The sequence below is a fragment of the Panthera pardus genome, unplaced genomic scaffold (assembly GCF_024362965.1).
Source record: "Panthera pardus isolate Hobbes unplaced genomic scaffold, ASM2436296v1 HiC_scaffold_1, whole genome shotgun sequence".
NCBI classification, from domain to species: domain Eukaryota; kingdom Metazoa; phylum Chordata; class Mammalia; order Carnivora; family Felidae; genus Panthera; species Panthera pardus.
Window position 1 is genome coordinate 62,491,926 of NW_026526654.1, and position 19,047 is coordinate 62,510,972.

The following is a 19,047-nucleotide window of genomic DNA, read 5'->3' on the forward strand; positions in this document are numbered from 1 at the left end:
ACCATGACTTAAAGGACTTGAAAGATTCTGGAATTCTTATACATTCCTCAGGTTTCTTATTTTAATTATCCTGTTTCCTCAGAGAGATTAGCGGTAAAATCCTTTAAAGGAAAAGGCTGTAGAATTTCGGAAACTCCATCTGTATCCATCAAGCGGGGAGGGGGAGATAGGAGTGGAGCAGGAGAAAAGACCTAAAGCAGAATGGAGAGCAGGTAAGAGAAAATGAATCCAGGGATGAGACCTGGGCCAGTCCAGATGTTGAAGGATATGTCATAGCAGGTAAACTTGAAAGCTGCTGGCAGCCCTCTGCAACCCTCACTCAAATGTGTTCTTAATCAACCAACAGTCTCCTGAACCTTCGCGCTCCCACAGCTTTGCTTACGTTGTTCATTCTGAGAATAGCCCATCCTTCCCCCATCTATCCAAATTCTTCCACTCACTCTTTAGTGTTCTGATCAAATGTCTCGCTTCTCGGAAGCTTTGCCTGACTCTCCCATTCTTTTCTCTCCCTGAGCATCAGAACAATTTCCTCCTTTGGGCTCCCAAGCCATTGTCTTACAGCACTCACTACACTGTACTTTAGCAACAGGTCTGGTGCCTGGGAGGGAAAACTCCCTCCCTGAGGTCAGGATCGGTCCCCCAGTTCGCACACCTCACTCACCTCACGTATAACCTGCAGGGAATAACTACTAAAATTTGAGGAAAGAAGAAAGTAAGAAAGGAAAGGGAAGTGATGCGACTTGCTCTTGCAAAAGGAGGTAGAAAGCTGTTCCAGGAAGCTTCTGCTCCCTTTGTGCAAACAAAGAGGAGGAAACTAACATTTATGGAGCCCTCTGCTGTATGCATACACACCCTTTCAGTGCTTAATCACTTGAATCCTCACGCTAGCCCATGTGAGCGGGAGATAATGTACCTGCTTGGAGAGAAGCAAACTTAAATTTCAAGTGGTTAAGAACCCAGCACACAATGGGATTTGAAGGCATATCCATTCTGATTCAACAGATTGGGCTGTTTTCTGTTTCACCATATTGCAAAACAAAATGTCAGGAGGTAGCCTCACTGAACTGATTTACATGGGAGTTTATACCCTGATGTCATACATCAGTCAAGATCAGTCATTCCACAGTTATGATATACTAAAACATGTGTCCAGCAACTCCCTGTATAGAATCCAAGGTTCAGGAGGGAGAACAGTGAGAAAGTCAAGTTCGATCTTTCCTTCTGCAGTAATTTTTAAAATCGACTCCAAGTGAGTGTTTACCACTGCCAGTGCTCTGCTTTCTCTCATGTGTTTCCCTCAACTTAGGGCATTCCTTCCAGTTCTCCCTAATTCTTTAATAACATTCATACAGTTAGGCCAGTTTGTATAATATTTACAGATAATTTCTGCACAGTGTCCTAATTTCCTTTTTAAAAAAGCTACTATATGGGGCGCCTGGGTGGCTCAGTCAGTTAAGCGTCCGACTTCAGCTCAGGTCACGATCTCACAGTCTGTGAGTTAGAGCCCCGCCTTGGGCTCTGGGCTGATGGCTCAGAGCCTGGAGCCTGTTTCTGATTCTGTGTCTCCCTCTCTCTCTGGCCCTCCCCCATTCATGCTGTCTCTGTCTCAAAAATAAATAAACGTTAAAAAAAAAAAAGAATAAAAAAAAAGCTACTATATGAATGCCATTAACAAATACCAACTGCAATAAAAAAAATAACAAAGAGACTAATATTACAGTAAATTGAGAGAAATAAATTGTGGCTGCTTTTTTTAAGCCTTAAAAGTTCTATCAAATGTTGAACCTTCTAATTCTTTGCTTCTGCCTGAAAATATACTTAATATACTAGCAGTTAAGAAACCTGGATTATGATCTCTGCTTTATCTCTCTCCAGATGGAGGTTTCTACCACCATCTGAGCCTAGATTTGTTCATTTGAATAAAGAGGGCCTAGACATGCTGATCCCTAAACACTTTTATTCTAATATTCTGTAATCGCATAGTAAAATGTGAGATTACTGCTATATAAATCACCGGAAATTTATTTTCCAAATTCTCTCAGTGAACCTGCACTACTTAGGTAATCAGAAAAAAATTATTAAAACTGAATAGTAAACAATCCTAAACATGTGCACAAGTGGCTTATTCGTAACAGAGCCAATAAACATACCCAGAAGCCAGACGGAAAGACATACATTTCAACTGCACTATGAGTTTGCATGGCTTGAAAACACACTTACTTATAAAGCTTTCTGTCAAAGTCATAATCTCTTTCTCAAACAGGAATGATGAAATCCACATCCCTGCAACTCCTCTTTGAAATACTGTGCTGCTATAAATGGCAAAGGTATACTCTTAGGTAGTTTGGTCATTAGGTATGACCAAAGCAACCATGACAAATCTTGTGGAGGGAAAAGAAAAATCAATATGTGTGCAAGAACAACATGCAAATTCAAAATAAGTGCAAAAGAACATTCACTAAGAAACACTGAATGGTCAAGAATTTCCAGATCGTAATACAAACAACTTCATTAGGAAGCAAGGGGTTGGAGAAGGGACACAACATAATACAATCTAAAATAAAGATGACTGTCCTTATCTTTGATAAACCCAAGTATTTCATACCCTTGGGACTCCCAGGCTGCTAGAGCTCCTAGAATCATAGCACATTTAGTTATCAAATTCCCTGCTGCCACTACCAGCTGGGGACTACAGACAAGATTTCTGGACAAACTGTTCAGTCCCGTTACAGATATCAGACAATTCTGCTGGCATAGCAACGTGCTATATTTCTAATGTTGCACAGTAGCAATCTGCTAGGGCTCAGTTCAAATTATTAATTAGCAAAATTCACACATTCTTTAATTTTGGCAATAAAATATTCACAGCATCTCAATATTAAATAATTCAACAAACATGACTTTACCAGGAGAAAAACTAAGTCCATGATCACAAGAAGCCTATGATTAATGGGTGGAGTAAGATACAAAGGATTATATACGGTTATGTAGTAACAACGTGCATAGAGTTCTGCTTAGTTGGCACTAAAGATACGCTTACTGATTTTCATAATGTATAAATATCTCAAAGTCAAAGGCTATGAAAATCAAGAAAAGAAAGCAGTTATTTCTAACCTGGAAAAAAATGGATATGGTTTGAGGTCACTGTTGTACAAATTAATGAGGGACTTAAACTGGCTTAACAAAATTTATTCTAGACAGTATTTCCTCAGACGTTCATCAACACTGGTGTAGTTCTGAATAAAATGTTTACATTCGTGAAAATTTGTTACCCTGCTCAGGGTAAAGAGGACAGGAGAGTATTGCATTCCTTTTTCAAAGAGACTTGGGAGGGACGTCAACTAAATATAATTTCCAGCCTTTGTTTAAATGCTGATTGGAATAAACCAAGTGTAAAATGACTGTCTGGAGATAGCTGTGGAAAAATGAAAAAAGGGTATCAGAATATATTCAGGGATTATTATTAATTTGTTAGGTGTACAGAATTGTGGTTATATTAGAAATAAATACTGGGATGGCTATGAGAAAAACGCATTATGTAAAAGAATAATGTTGGGGCGCCTGGGTGGCTCAGTCGGTTGGGCGTCCGACTTCGGCTCAGGTCCCGATCTCGCGGTCCGTGAGTTCGAGCCCCGCGTCGGGCTCTGGGCTGATGGCTCAGAGCCTGGAGTCTGCTTCTGATTCTGTGTTCTCTCTCTCTGCCCCTCCCCCGTTCATGCTATGTCTCTCTCTGTCTCAAAAATAAATAAAACGTTAAAAAAAAATAAAATAAAAAAAATAAAAGAATAATGCTTGAAAAGACAACATAAAAAAGCGTTGGGGGAATAGATAAAACAAGTTAGATAAAATGCTATTAATTGTTAAAGCTAAGTAACCAGTAAAAGGGTTCATTACATACTCCGCTTTTTATAGAAAATTACAAAACGCCCTGTACTCTGTATGTAAAGCATACTCCTTAGCCTGTGGCACTCAACCAAAGTTAGCAATTACATATTATTATTCTTGTTGCTGTTACCATTATTATTCCTAGGGTAAGCATTCCTGTGGTATGGTGAAAAATAAGTGTGAACTTTGAGGTCGGAGCCCTAATTCTGCCACTAACTAGCTATGTGATCTTGAGCAAATATTTTAACTTTTTTGAGTTTTAGAAGGCTTATTTGTAAAATGTGGAACCTAAAAACATTTACCTCAAAAGGCTGGTGTAGAACTAAATGAAATGGTTTTAAAAAAAAGGATATTGGAAATTGTAAAATGTACAAATATTACCATACTCGTAAGAAACTTGTAGATGAAATCTACAGTTGTAGATAAAATCAAATACATATCACAACTTAAAAAAAGTATCAAAATAGTGAAAAATACTATAAAATTTCAGAAAAAAAAGATTATTATTATTTTTTAAAGATTTTATTTTTAAGTAATCAGTATACCTAACGTGGGGCTTGATCACACAACCCCAACACTAGAGTTGCATGCTCTACTTACTGAGCCAGGCAGGCACCCCAAGATGATTTCTACTTGGGAAAGACTAGGAAAGGTTTTGCTGAAGAAGAAATATCTGGGCTTTGAAAACTGGCAGGATTTTCATCGGCAAAGATGAGAGAAGTACTATGTGAAGCCAACAATATGAAAAATGGCTGGGGGAGCAAAAGGGCCTGGTTTACTCAGGGAGGCTAAGAAACTCAAATCTGGAAGACTTAAAATTATACAAGGAGTTTGGAGCCAGGTTACAGATCGTTTTAAGTGTCTCCCTCGGAGACTTTATCTGATAAGCAAGGAAGAGCCACTTACAACTTTTACCAGGAAAATAAAATTAAGAGATACTTTCTAAGATTTATCTCACTGATGATCGATCAGAAATTGTCAAGGAAGTGAAAAGAATATCTAAAGAATCAGTACTGTAAAAACATGAAGCACATGAAAGTCAGGGATAGAGAAGACATCCTATGTGAAAAATCAGCCAGAGCTGACTTTTGATTTTATAAGGAAGACATAACACAATAGAATTTTGATAAGGGCAAAAGTATGGGCTGTGGAATACAAGGAGAGCCTAAGTATAAAATTTTCACCAGACCACTATTATTGGTAAAATGATACAAAAAGCTAGTTTAAAATGAAGAAAGAAAGAAAGAAAGAAAAGAAAAGAAAGGAGGGAGGGAGGGAGGGAGGGAGGGAGGAAGGGAGGGAGGGAAGAAAGAAAGAAAGAAAGAAAGAAAGAAAAGAGAAGAGAAAAGAAAGGGAGGGAGGGAGGAAAGAAAGAAAGAGAAAGAAAGAGAAAGAAAGAAAGAAAGAAAGAAAGAAGAGAAAAAAGAAAGATCTGGCAAATTACTGGATTATATTCATTTAGAAGTGACTACAAATTATTATGTTTCATTAAACATAAATCAAAATGTGATGATTTGCTTTGCAATTTTATCTCACATTATATATAGATGATTACATTTTCATCTCTTAAAATACTGCATATTAGAAAAACACTCTTAGGTAGGGATAGCTGAGCACTTTGGAACACCATATTGCTGAAATATTTCTTCCTTCTAATATCTGATAAAATGCAACTGTCTCTCAAAACTCAAGGGTTCTTACACAAAAATGTAAGTTTATTCTTAGGGAGTTTTTAAAAAACAATAAAAACTACGCACCTATAGGTTGATTCTATAACACCAAACACCCACAATCAATATTTTGCCTATCAAATAGAATATAGCTCTATAAATCAAGAGAAAAGAAAATCTGGGAAGAAAAGAAGCTTATTCTCCAGTAGAGTTGGGACAGAAGAAGCATCACTGACTCAAAAATAAATAGGCATTTCTTTTTTTCCCTCTCAGTCAAGCTTAAATAAATAGAAAGTCATGCTAGGATAAAAAAAAAAAAAAAAGAAAAAGCCTTCACGAAAACTCCTAATTGCACGAAAGGCACATGTAATGTTATAATTAAAGTAAGTAGAAAATAATGCATGTGGCGGCATACTAAAGTGGTTCTACACTCTGCAGCATTATGTACTAAGGGACCATCAGATTAGTGTCATTTCAGGCACCTGTCCCTTTTGGCTAACAGGCAGCCATTCTGCTTCTCTTATTGGAAAGTTGCTGCACTGAGCCATAAAATCCTACATAGAAAATCGAAAGGGTAACAAAAATCAATTCACTTCACCAAAATAAGATGTGGGTTACTTAATTTTGCTACGATAAGTGACATTTATGGAACTGTTTTCAGCTTTCCAACAGTTATAAAATCTTGTCTAATATCAGATTTCTTAGAAAATATAGTATTATATGGAAAGAAAAGGTGGATTTGGGCTTATAAAGACAATAAACCGTGAGATATCTCAAAATCAACATTTACTCCTTAACTTCCTCACTGTAAAAGCTGCTACTGGTGACAGAGAAATCTTTCAAGGCATCTCCAAATTTACAACTTCAACTATTTAAAAGTTTTTTTCATGGACTTCAGCCAGATTCTAGTTTGCAAACAGAAGGCTGGGTAGACTGAATGTATCCATAGATTGTATTAAGAGCATTCATCACACTTTATTGCCAGCCCACTGCTGGTTTCTCTGCCAATACTTAATCCTCAAAGCTTCACTTTTGATTTTTTTTTTTTTTTTTTTTTTGGAGTAGTCATCATGTAATGTCTTAGAAGGAGAAAGAAAGGGGTGCCTGGGTGGCTCAGTCGGTTAAGTGTCTTGACTTCGGCTGAGCTCATGATCTTCTGGTTTGTGAGTTTGAGCCCCGTGTTGGGTTCTGTGCCTCAGAGCCTGGAGCCTGCTTGGGATTCATTCTCTCTCTCTCTCAAAAATAAAAATAAACATTTAAAAAAAAGAAAGAAAGGAGCCTGATCAATTGCTACAAATAGTTTACTTAGTTTCAGAATAAATCATGTGATTAAAATAGGCATTTTCCCACTTGTCACTTTGCATTTAGGAAAAAAACACTAATAAAAACAATGATACCACTACTGTCAGTAGTCCTCAACCTACCAGCTATGCCTTCACTCTCCTTTTTCCTTTATTTATTATTTTGTTTTACAAGATAGAAATAAAGGTGAAGATGAGAAGGTGCATAAAATATTCAGAGGTGCTGAAATACCACTGATAAATGAAGCTAGGCATTTTCGAAGCCATTGATGAAGGGCCTGTTAGTATGACTGCAAAAGTACGTTCATGAAAAAGAAACCTCCTAGATGCTCAGAATTCTGAGGAAAGCACAGGGAAAGAGAACACACAACTCCATCCTTGGCAAAACACATCTCTGGGTCGTACTTGCTCTGCATTTATTTGCCAACAAATCGTGTAGGTGACTTTACACTCCCTTGTACATACTAAATGGAAGCAGTCAACAGTCTAACTGTAATGAACTTGGAGGGCATTATGTTAAGTGAAATAAGCCAGAGAGAGAAAGAGAGACAAATATTGCGTGATATCATTTATATGAGGAATCTACAAAAGAAAAAGATAAAGAAAAAGCCAGACTCAGAGTAGAAAAGTGGCTGGGGGTGGGGTAATAGGGAGAGGTTGGGAAAAGGGTACAAAATTTCACCTATAAGATGACCAGGCTCTGAAGATCTAATGTATAACATGGTGGCTATAGTTGATAACGCTGTATTACATAATAGAATTTGCTAAGAGAGTAGAATCTAAATGTTCGTATGACAAAAGAAAACATGTGAGGCAGTGGAATGTTTAATCAACTAGGTGGGAGGAATCTTGTCAAAATGTATATGTATATGAAATCATCACATTGTACCCTTTAAATATATTATGATTTTGTCAATTGTATCTCAATAAGGCTGGGAGAGAAAAAGAGTCAAATTGTAGAATCTCGCTCAGATCTTTTTTTAAAAATTTTTTTTTTTTAACGGTTTATTTATTTTTGAGACAGAGAGAGACAGAGCATAAATGGGGGAGGGGCAGAGAGAGAGGGAGACACAGAATCGGAAGCAGGCTCCAGACTCTGAGCCATCAGCCCAGAGCCCAACGCGGGGCTCGAACTCACGGACCGCGAGATCGTGACCTGAGCCGAAGTCAGACGCTTAACCGACTGAGCCACCCAGGCGCCCCAGATCTTAACACCAATGGTTGAAAACAAGTGTGAGAGGAACTGAAATTAGCTAAAGTATTTAAAAAGTTCTGTTTAAATTTTAACTAGCCACTTTGGTTCAATCTCTACTCCTTGACCTGGTAAATGTAAGCAGGCACAATGTTATATGTCACTTAATTAGCTAAATATTAATCACCATTTAATTATTATTTGAAATTTAAAAATGATTACTATTCCATTATTCTGTTCTAGTGATAATGCTTCCAGTCTCTGATCCCATCAGTATATATAAACATATCCAGTTGAATGGGCCACTTAACTATTTACTCTCTTAAGTAGGCACTCCCTAGATTCTACCTAATTTGTTTCCTTCATTGATAGTTACAAATTTACAAAATAAGGAATTCAGTCCATCTGTCTTAGACTCTCCTGAAAATAATCCGAGTTAACCTGAATTTTAAATTCATACTACTTCTAAATCATTTTGACTACTCATTGGGAATTTATTCTTAGTCTTCTACAATCCAGCAATTTACTCAGCAAATATTTGTTGACTATCTTTGTATGCAAGGCAAAAATAATTAAGGCTTTTCTCAAGGGACTCTCTCTCGGTTTAGTAGAGAGATGGCAGGTAGAGGCATAAGTCTAAGAGAAGCCAAAAGAAATCAATAACTGACCTGCTGTAACAGTTCAAGGAATAGGGCCAAAGCTTCAGGCTTGTGTTCAGGAAGACTTTATTAAAGAAACATATTATAGAATATTATAGCCAGAAGGACCTTAGAAAATACCCATTCCAGGGGCGTCTGCGTGGCTCAGTTGGTTAAGCGTCTGACTCTTGATTTTGACTCAGGTCATGATCTCATGGTTCATGGGATTGAGTCCCTCATTGGGCTCTGCGCTGACAGCATGGAGCCAGCTTGGGATTCACTCTCTCCCTCTCTCTCTGCCCCTTCCTCTCTCACTCTCTCTCACTGTCTCTTTCAAAATAAATGAATAAATTTAAAAAAAAAAAAAAGAAAGAAAATACCCATTTCAATCCTATCATTTAACAGATAAGGGAAAAAAGAGAGAGAGAAGAAAAAAGACAAAGCCCATTAAGGAGTAATAGCAATCTACCTAATATCACCTGGAGAATTGTAAAGTCTGGACAAGAAGGTAGGTCTTTGGATTCCCAGCTTTCGCTCTTCTATGATAGCACATTGCCACTCTGGGGTTGGAAGGATTTCAAAAGGCAAAGATGGGGGAAATAAGAGAGCAGGCTGATAAGATCAAAGGTTGGAATATGACACTGATACAAAGGTATGTTTGGAAAGCAGTTATATTTATCTGAGGACAAGAGTTTGAGGGGGAGGAATGAGACAGTAGGCTGCAAGCAGGGTAGGAATAGATAATGGACAAATGACAGGAGGATATCAAACAACAGACTAAGAGAGTTAGTTTTGTTCATTAGATAATTTAATGGACACAGAAGCAGAACTGACTTGGGAAATCTGAAAGTTCCTTCAACATTGGTAATATTATTATTATTAATATAATTTATTGTCAAATTGGCTAACATACAGTGTGTAAAGTGTGCTCTTGGTTTTGGGGGTAGATTCTGGCGGTTCATCACCTACATATAACACCCAGTGCTCATCCCAACAAGTGCCCTCCTCAATGCCCATCACCCATTCCCCCCTCCCCCGCTTCCCCATCCACCCTCAGTTTGTTCTCTGTATTTAAGAGTCTTATTATATGAGACTGATGGTCTTAAAGGTATATAATGAATGAACAGAAAAACCCTTCTGATATGAACAAGGCCAGTTAAACATACCAAATTTAACACTGAATACAATCTCCCTTGGTCAATTTTTCTTTCTCCCAAGTGGGTGCAGAACAAGGACGAAAGAAGGCAAGACCCGCTGATGACAGGCACGGTTTGTGACAGCAGTGATGGAGAGACATTCGTGATGCCAGGCACATGCCTACAGAGCGGTAGCTGCTCTTGCCTCCACCCCACTGGCTGGCCCTGTGTCCTACTGTCCTGTTCTCTTCTTTGGGACTGGAAATCAACTAGAGATAGCCTACCGGATTTCCCACCAACATGACATTAGAGTCATTTCAAAGCACACTGCCTCTTTTCCACTTACCACAAAGTAAAAGCAAACCTCTGTTCCACCTCACCCTCGTCCTGCATAGCTCTCCTCAGCCCCCCTCCCCTCCCAGAGATTAGAGTGTGATTCCTGTCTTTCTGGTTACTGGCTAGCTTCTAACTTTAACCTTTCAACCTAGACAACTCTTCTGAAACCCTGACTCTCTTAGCTGCTCAACTGTCAACTCTGCCTTTAGCAAGACACTTCTACTCCATCCCACCCACTAAACCCTTAGGGCATCAGTATAACCTAGGATATTTCCGTGCTGCTTGAATTCACAGCTTGACCTCTAGGGACCTTCCTTTTGAAAAGCTGCTTCTCGGCAAAATTATTCCCCAAGTCCCAGTTCTGTAGATTGTTGGTCTGGCCTGCTGCTGCTGAGATGCCAGGAGAGTCTCTGTCTAAGGTCATCCAGGTGATGGCAGAAGTCCCAAAAAGGACACACTGAGTGCACCAAGGTTTAACCACTTATAAAATGTTTGTGAAATACTCTGGGCTAGATAGTCAGAAATTTTCAGAGAGTCACCATTTTTCAGAGACAGATGAAAAACTTGAAATCAAGGACTGAATACTGGATAATTGCTCTCCATCCTTACTCAGGGAGGAAAATGATTTTTCAATACATAAAGGTAGGCAGGACTTTTTAAACAGTGGGAAAAAAAAACCTGAATAATTTATCACACTTCTTGTAATTCTTATTTAGAAAAAAATGAAACAAGAAAATATTAAAGTCATTTTTAACAGCACAGTGATACAGAGATTTAATTTTAACTGAGCACCTACTATGAGGCAGGCACTGCATGAGGTACTTTCCACGCATTACCTCCTGTGGTTCTTACTTGAGTGCATACTCTTTTCACTTCCAGGTTAGATATCAGGGCACTGGGCCTTGGTAAGATAAGCAATTTTCCCACAGTCACAGCCATCTGTGACAGGGTTGCTATTGCAGCTTGAACCAGTTAACTTCTAAACCTATGTACTCGATCAGTAAGCCATTCGATTGGCCCACGTTTAGTAAAAAAAAAAAAAAAAAAAAAAATCAACACTTTGGGGCACCTGGGTGTCTTAGTCGGTTAACTGTCAACTCTTAATTTCACCTCAGGTCATGATCTCACGGTTCGTGGGATCCAGCCCCACATCTGCCTCTGTACTGCTTGGGATTCTCTCTCTGCCCTGCCCTCACTTACGTGTATTCTCTCTCTCTCTCTCTCTCTCTCTCTCTCTCAAAATAAATAAATAAAAACTTAAAAAACCCAACACTTTAAAATTATAAGTTTGAGGGACTAAATATATGAAGAACATGTGTTGTCTTTATAAGTTTAAAAAAAAAAAGGAAAAATAAAGGCTAAACTCCTTCTGAAAGTTTATCATTAATTTAAGACCCATTTAAAAAAACCAAAGGTGCTGTTCACTGTGAATCTGACAATTCAACTGGGGAACATTATCAGAACCTTCTAAACAGAAAATATCCATCCCGTCCCTCCATAAACACATGGTGAGTATCTACAATGTAGCAGACACTGTTCTAGTAACCAAGGATACAGAGAGAAGCAAGAAAACCATGGTCCCTGCCCTTGAAGATCATATAGACAAGTTGGAAAGACAGTCATTCTACACATAGACACAGTAACATGACTAGTGTGAGGACAGAAACATAGAAGGGTGTAGAAGGAGGATAAATTGAATTCAGCTAGGGACAAGGGGAGACCTCTCAGGAGTTAGGGGAAAGGGGTGGAGGAAGAGGACTGGGAGTGCTCCTTGTAGACAGAAGGGCAGGCAGCAAGGACCAGGGCAGAGATAAGAAACTGAAGCAAGTTCAGAGTGGCTCAAGCTAACACCGAGTGAGAGAAAGGAAGGAGCCAAGGCTTAGGACTAGAAAGGTGGGCAGAGGCCAGATCCTGCAGGACACTGTAAGCCATACTGAAGACTATACCTAAGAGCAATGGAAAGCCAATTTAAGCGAAAAAGGGAGACCTGATCAGATTTTAATTTGACAAGTATCAACCTGGCTGCAGAGTGAGGAGTAGATCGGAGTGAGAGTAAGGTTGACGTGGAGCTATGTTAGCAAAGTACTGCTGTAGACCAGGTGACAGGCGACGGCGAGCTGGGCTAGGGTGACAGATACAGGAAAGAAGAGTAGATACTTAGGAGGTAGAAGGGACAGAACTTGATGGGTGACTGAATGGGGATTTAAGCCCGGACATAATTCTAAAACTTAGAAGGTAGAAGGCCCTCTTTGCCTAATTAAATCAGTCATTTTGGTAGGAAAAAGAAGAATCACTTCTAAAAACATATTCCAACAAGAAGAGACTTACTGCTTTTAAACTGTTACTATCATTTATTCATTAGTACCTGAGTTCCAGCCATAACTCACCTGATTGCCAACCAATAATAGGTGTTCTCCAAGAAGAAAGTCTTTCAGCATGTCTTCCATCACTATCATGTGCTAGAGAGAAAAGAACTAGAGGTTAATTGTGTTTTGCATAATCAAGGTGAAATAATAAAGTTAACAATAAATACCTCTTTGTGCTAAGTAAAACATCTAGGGTGACAATTCAAGATGGCAGTGTAGGAAGATCCCGAACTCACTTCCCCCCGTGGACACACAGATTGTACAGCATCAGATGAAATAATTTCCTTTTAGAAAAATCTAAAGGCTAGCTGCCTGATGATTACACACTGGGCAAATGAGAAGAAAACCATCAAAGCAGGGAGGAGAGGCTGGGACACAGTCTCACCATAAACCTCACCCCCAGTGCAGCATCCTGTAACTGGGAGGGATCTCAAAATGTGGAGCTTCACCCTGAGGAACGAAGGGTCCGAACCCCACACTGAGCATCCCAACTTTTAAGACATATACTTGAGAGATGAGCCCCCCAAAACATCTAACTTTGAAAGCCAACAGGGCTTACATCCTGAGACCCACAAGACTCTAGTGATCTGAGAAACTGCTCTTAGAGGATTGTGCGCTCAGACTCCCCTGCCCCGGGGCCCAGCTCAGAGGCAGCTGACTGTGCCCAGACTTAAAGTGAAGGAGGCTCACCTGCTTATATTAAAGAACTGGCCTGAGGTACAGGCATCTAACTTAATACACACATGTAGAAGCCTGCTGGAATACTCTCTGGGGATGGAGACTGGCACAGGCCATCTTCATGCTCTCCCTCTCCCATATTCCAGAACACCAGTATCTCCTGGAAGAGAGCTTTTACATGGGTCTGGTGCCTCAATTTTTGTGACTACGACCTGGGAGTCACCTCTTGATCACCTGGCTCTGGAGGCGGGGGAGTTTGCATTCCTGGTCCCATACAACTGATAATTGGCATCACCCAGAAAGAAGCTTATACCCCTATGTGGCCCCTGATTTTTGTGACTTCTGCCAGAAGATACCTCTACATCACATGGCTCTGGTGGCCAGTGGGGCTTATACAGTGAGTCCCACAGGACTGTAACCAAAGGACAGAGAGGTCTTAAAAAGCTACCACCCCTAGGGCATAGCAATAGGCAACAAATTCAGGAGCTCGGTTATTCTAGGAAGGAGGACTATTAGCTAATCATCATGACTGAGGCCTGAGGGGGCAGTATTCTAATAAAACATGCATCCTAGGGTTGGCTGTAATCCTGTCTAGAGACCTTGGAGGGCAGGCGCTATCTTTGTACTCACACTTTATCATGCTCCAAAGCACCAGTGTCTCCTGGAAGGGAGCTTTACACACATCTGGTGCCCTAGTTTTTGTGTCTGGTGCCCTGGTTAATGCAGCTGTCACCCAGGGACACTCCTTAATATTTGGCTCTGGTATCTTGGGGGGGCTTGCATTTCTGGGTCCCATGAGACTGTGGCTATCATAAAGATGGTGCTTGGGAGGCTACCAGCCCAGGACACTGCAAGACAGCGGACTGAGGCATACTCTTCAATCTTCTGTGAAGGAGGCCTCTTTGCTTGTCCTGGAGCTTCAGCCTGAGGAACAAGCTTCAGTTTGGCACACATTTAGAAGCCCATGGAGCACTATCAAGAAATGTAGGCTATGGATGCCATCTTGGCTTTCTCTTTCTTGGCCTTGCTCCAATTCCCTAGTATCACTTAGAAAAGGGCTTGGACACTTGTTTGTAGCCCCAATCTCTATGGCTGTCATCCAGTGGACACCTCTAGATCACCTGGTTCTCATGGTCAGAGAGGCTATGGTTATGGTACACAGGACTGTATATATTTGCATACTTTTAAAAGCTAATGCTTGAGGGTGTGGCTTCCAGTCAGCCTGAGTCCAAGTGCTGAGATCCTCCCCTATGGGACAAGAGGTCTTGGCACATCTTCAGGTACTGGGAATTATTAAAAATATAATGGGCAGCTTGAACAAGCATATAGATTTAAGAGACAATCAAGAGCTGAGGCAGCGTTGAATGATAAGGTTCATCTCCTACATGAGGCCACTCTTTTAAGACTGGGAGAGGTAGTTATTTCATATATTGTATAAAACCAATAGAGTTAAGCAAGATGAAAAACAGAACAAAGGATATGTTCCAATGAAAGGACAAGATACAACCTCGGGAAAAAATCTTAATAAAATGGAGATAAATAATTTACCCAATAAAATTTCAAAGTAATGGTCATAAGGAAAACCACCCCCCAAAACTGAAAAGGATGGATGAACACAGTGAGGACTTCAACAAAGAGATGAGAAATATAAAAAGTATCAAATAGAAGTCACAATGTTGAAGAATATAGTAACTGAGCTAATTAAGTTCAACAGCAGAACAGATGAAGTAGAAGAAAGGATCAGTCAACTCAAAGACAAGGCAGTGGAACAAACCCCATTAAAGCATCAAAAAGAAAAAAGAATTTTTTTAAAAGTGAAGATAGTTTAAGAGACTTAAGGGACAACATCAAACAAACTAACATTTGAACTATAGGGCCCCAGGAAAGAGAAGTTAAAGAGGCAGAAATCTTACTTTAAAAAATAATAACTGAAAACTTCTCTAACATGGGGAAGGAAACCAACATCCAGACCCAAGAATCCCAGCAAGTTCCGAAGAAGAGGAGTTGAGAGACCCACACCATGACACATTATAATTAAAATGTCATTTTTTAAAGTTTATTTATTTATCTTGAGAGAGAGAGAGAGAAGAAGGACCAGAGAAAGAGGGAGAAAGCATATATAAAGGTCTTGGAATTTTATTCCCATTCTGTCAGCACAAAGCCTGATGCGGGGCTTGAACTCATGAGCTGTGAGATCATGACCTGAGCCAAAATTGAGAGTTGGACACTTACACAACCAAGCCACTCAGGTGCTCCCAAAATGTCAAAAGTTAAAGACAACGAGAGTATATTAAAATCAACAGTAGAAAAACAACTTGTTACATAGAAGGGAACACCCATAAAGCAATGAGCAGGTGTTTCAGCAGTGATATTGCATGCCAGAGGGAATGGCACAAGGTAGTCAAAGGACTGAAAAAAAACCTTGCCAACCAAGAATACTTTACCTAGCAAGTTATCATTCAGAAGTGAAAAACAGAGTATTCCAGACAAGCAAATGCTAAATGAGTCATCACCACTAACTGAGCCTTACAAGAAATATTAAAAGGACTTTAAGCTGAATAGAAAAGGTGTTAATTAGTAACGAGGACACACATGAAAATAAATTTCACCAGAAAGGTAAATATATAGTAAAGATAGAGGATTAATCACTTACAAAGATAGTATGAAGGTTAATAGGCAAGGTAGTAAAAACATCTTTGATTATAATAATTAATTGACATATAAGATAAAAAATGTGACAGCAGAAACAAAACATGAGGGGGAAGAACAAGAATGTTGAGCTTTATAATGGGATTAAACTAAGTTGTTATCAACTTAAAATAGACTGTTGTAGATATATGTAAGCCTCATGGTAACTAGAAAGAAATAACAAAAAATAGAAGAGAATATAAGAATAATAATATATATAATATAATAATAATATAATAATATATTAATAATATATTAATATATTAATAATAATATAATAATAATAATATAATAATAAGAATAATCTGCAAATGAGCTAATGTAGATACGAAGACGATCATCTCAACAGATGCAGAAGAAGCTTAAGTCAAAGAAAGACAAATCCTGTATGATCTCTTACATATGGAATCTAAAAAATATGTGTATATTTATAATATGTAAATAAAATACATTTAACATATATATACTAAAAAAAATCAAGCTCATAGGTACAGAAAATACACTGGCTGTTGCTAGAGGCAGGGGGTAGGGGTGGGAGAAATGGGTAAATTTTTATGTTTTAGTTTAAACAAACTGAATACAAAAGAAAGTAAAACATCTATTGTAACCGACAATACTCAATTTGATTTAAAAAAAATTAATGTTGGTTGTAAATTATATAACCAATTAGGTCACTGACACTGAAAGCTTGCAACAGTCCACCTAAGCAAGACTAAGCCACTGACCATTATTTCAGAGTCTGCATAATTTAACCCTAACATATTTTAGCTATTGCTCTATTAGGGTTGGCTTATAATTTAATATAATATTTAAATTAACACTTGCTAATAATGTAAATATACAAAGGCTCTCTAAAATAATTGGAGATTTCCACGGAACATGTTACACTAACTTGCTCTTAACGATTACCTTCAGAGGAAGCGTAACTTTAGAATTAGAAATACATGACTTAGTTTCCATGTTTTTTATTTGAATTAGGCCACAATATAATACAAGAACAAGATTAAGGTTGCTCACAATAGCCACAGAGGAAATTACATTGCTCTTTTGTATCTTGCAAAATAGGACAACCATAAGTAGGTCACGAAGGCTCAGGGGCGGGGGTTGGGGGGAAGAAATATATCCTAGAACAATTAATATCCTTATTTCTTTCTCGTGGTTTTCTGTATCAAAACAATAACAGCTTCATAAGTACTGAGTTACTGAAGTTCCTCATTTGTAAAAAAGGCAAATTAACTGCATTTAATACACACTGCAGATATTTTTCTAGCTTATGCTTGCTTTTCTTTTTTTAACTTCTTACGGATTTTTTTTGACATCTTGAATATTTTCCTTTTACTTGTCAAATTAAGCCATACTTTCTTTCAGAGTTTCTTTCTTAGAAAAACTGAGAAAGTTTTTTCTTTCCTTCAAAAACAGATGAGTATTTCCTAAAGTTTACCTTTGTAGTTTTTATTTTTTAAAAAGCTTTCAGATACGCTGTTGCACTAGAGTTTTAACAAAGCTTGAAGTAGGGTGGGCACATCAATTTATTGTCCACCCTGGCACTTTTAAGACTAAAAAGAGATATCGTTAATAATAATGGGCAACAAATGTAAACAGGGACTATTTTAGGGATTATCTTAAGCAGGCCAATGTGTGTGGTTACCCTAGGGAGGCCTAGAATACCCCTCTAATCTGGGTTCTACTGGTAATGTGGTCTGGAGACCTCTTCCTTCTAAGATGAAAACTCAGTGCCAATTTCCAGACATTAAAGTTTTCCAGTAACAAAAGGGCTAATCCACATGAGGAACAGACAGAAAAGTTAGAAGGAGCACCTGTATCACCAGATAAAGAAAAGCCATGTAAATACTGAAAAATTCAAACTATAGTTGTATTCTTCTATAGTGTACTCATGTTCTCCTACTTAATGCCCTCATTCCATCCAACTAGAGTATTCAAATCAACAAACATTAGCTAAGGCTAAGGTCACACTGCCTATGTAATTCTTCTCTTAACCTCTTGGCCCACTCATGTACCACAGACAGTTTCTTAAAAGTTGCCCCTTCCACTTGTTCACCTCTCCTGAATCCCTCCTACCTCTCTAACAATTTCTCTCCACAGTCTTTCAGGTTGGATCTTTTTGTTGTAGCAATTCCTTGGATACTGATTTCTTCCATATTCCTTCATTTGATCACTCTCAGTACCTTTTTACATGGTCTCCTGGGGTCAAGGTTTAGGGCAGAGTAGCTCATGCCTACTTGTACACGGGCACCCACCGAAGGGGGAGGGAGGGCTGTGTGCAGAGTTGGGTACCCACATGTCAGTGCTTGAAGAGCTACGTGTGACTACTCTCCCTAAATACTCTCACCTATTCCACTGCTTCGGCTACCAACTCTATGATGATCTTCAACAGCAAGACTCCTCCTCAGCTCCAGCCTCATATTCTGAGCAATTATCAAACCATGTACTTGGTTATTTCCCAGTCTCTTCAAACTCACCGCGTCCAAAACTTGTCTCATTACTTTCTCCTCAACTTTGTTTTTTCTCCTGTATCTCTTATCACTGTTAATAGCATCATTTCCTACCATCCGACCAAACCTCTACCATCATCTTGCACGCTTCACTCCTTCCTTATCAAGAGCCAGTTAAACACCAAGTCTAAGCTATTAAGTCACCCAAAAGTCAATTGTATTTATCCCTCTCTTTCTATCCCCAGTTTTCATTTAGGTTTTTACGTCTCTGGCCTAGATTTTTATCACCAATTTGGCTTCTCTAACTTCAGTCTCTCCTTGAGGCAATGTGCTCTTTATAGTACTGACAATCACTTCTTTGTTCAAAATCATGTCACTTTTTTTTTCTTTTTTCTTTTTTAATGAAATTTATTGTCAAATTGGTTTCCATACAACATGCAGTGCTCATCCCAACAGGTGCCCTCCTCAATGCCCATCACCCACTTTCTCCTCCCTCCCACCCCTCTTCTCCCATCAACCCTCAGTTTATTCTCAGTTTTTAAGTCTCTTATGATTTGGCTCCCTCCCTAACTTTATTGTTGTTGTTGTCATACAGAGAAAGACAGATACCATATGTTTTCGCTCTTATGTGGATCCTGAAAAACTTAACAGAAGACCATGGGGGAGGGGAAGGAAAAAAAAAGTCACTTCTTTTTTTAAAATTC

The 19,047-nt window shown here is 38.8% G+C and overlaps 1 protein-coding gene across 1 annotated transcript in view; it reads right to left on the bottom strand.

Annotated features, from left to right (window-relative positions):
* Nucleotides 1–19,047, bottom strand: part of VWA8 (von Willebrand factor A domain containing 8) — a 363,559-nt gene that overhangs the window by 184,365 nt on the left and 160,147 nt on the right. The window contains exon 20 of the mRNA XM_053899178.1: nucleotides 12,546–12,617. Within this exon, the coding sequence (XP_053755153.1) occupies nucleotides 12,546–12,617 (72 nt within the window). The remainder of the gene's footprint in view (nucleotides 1–12,545; nucleotides 12,618–19,047) is intronic.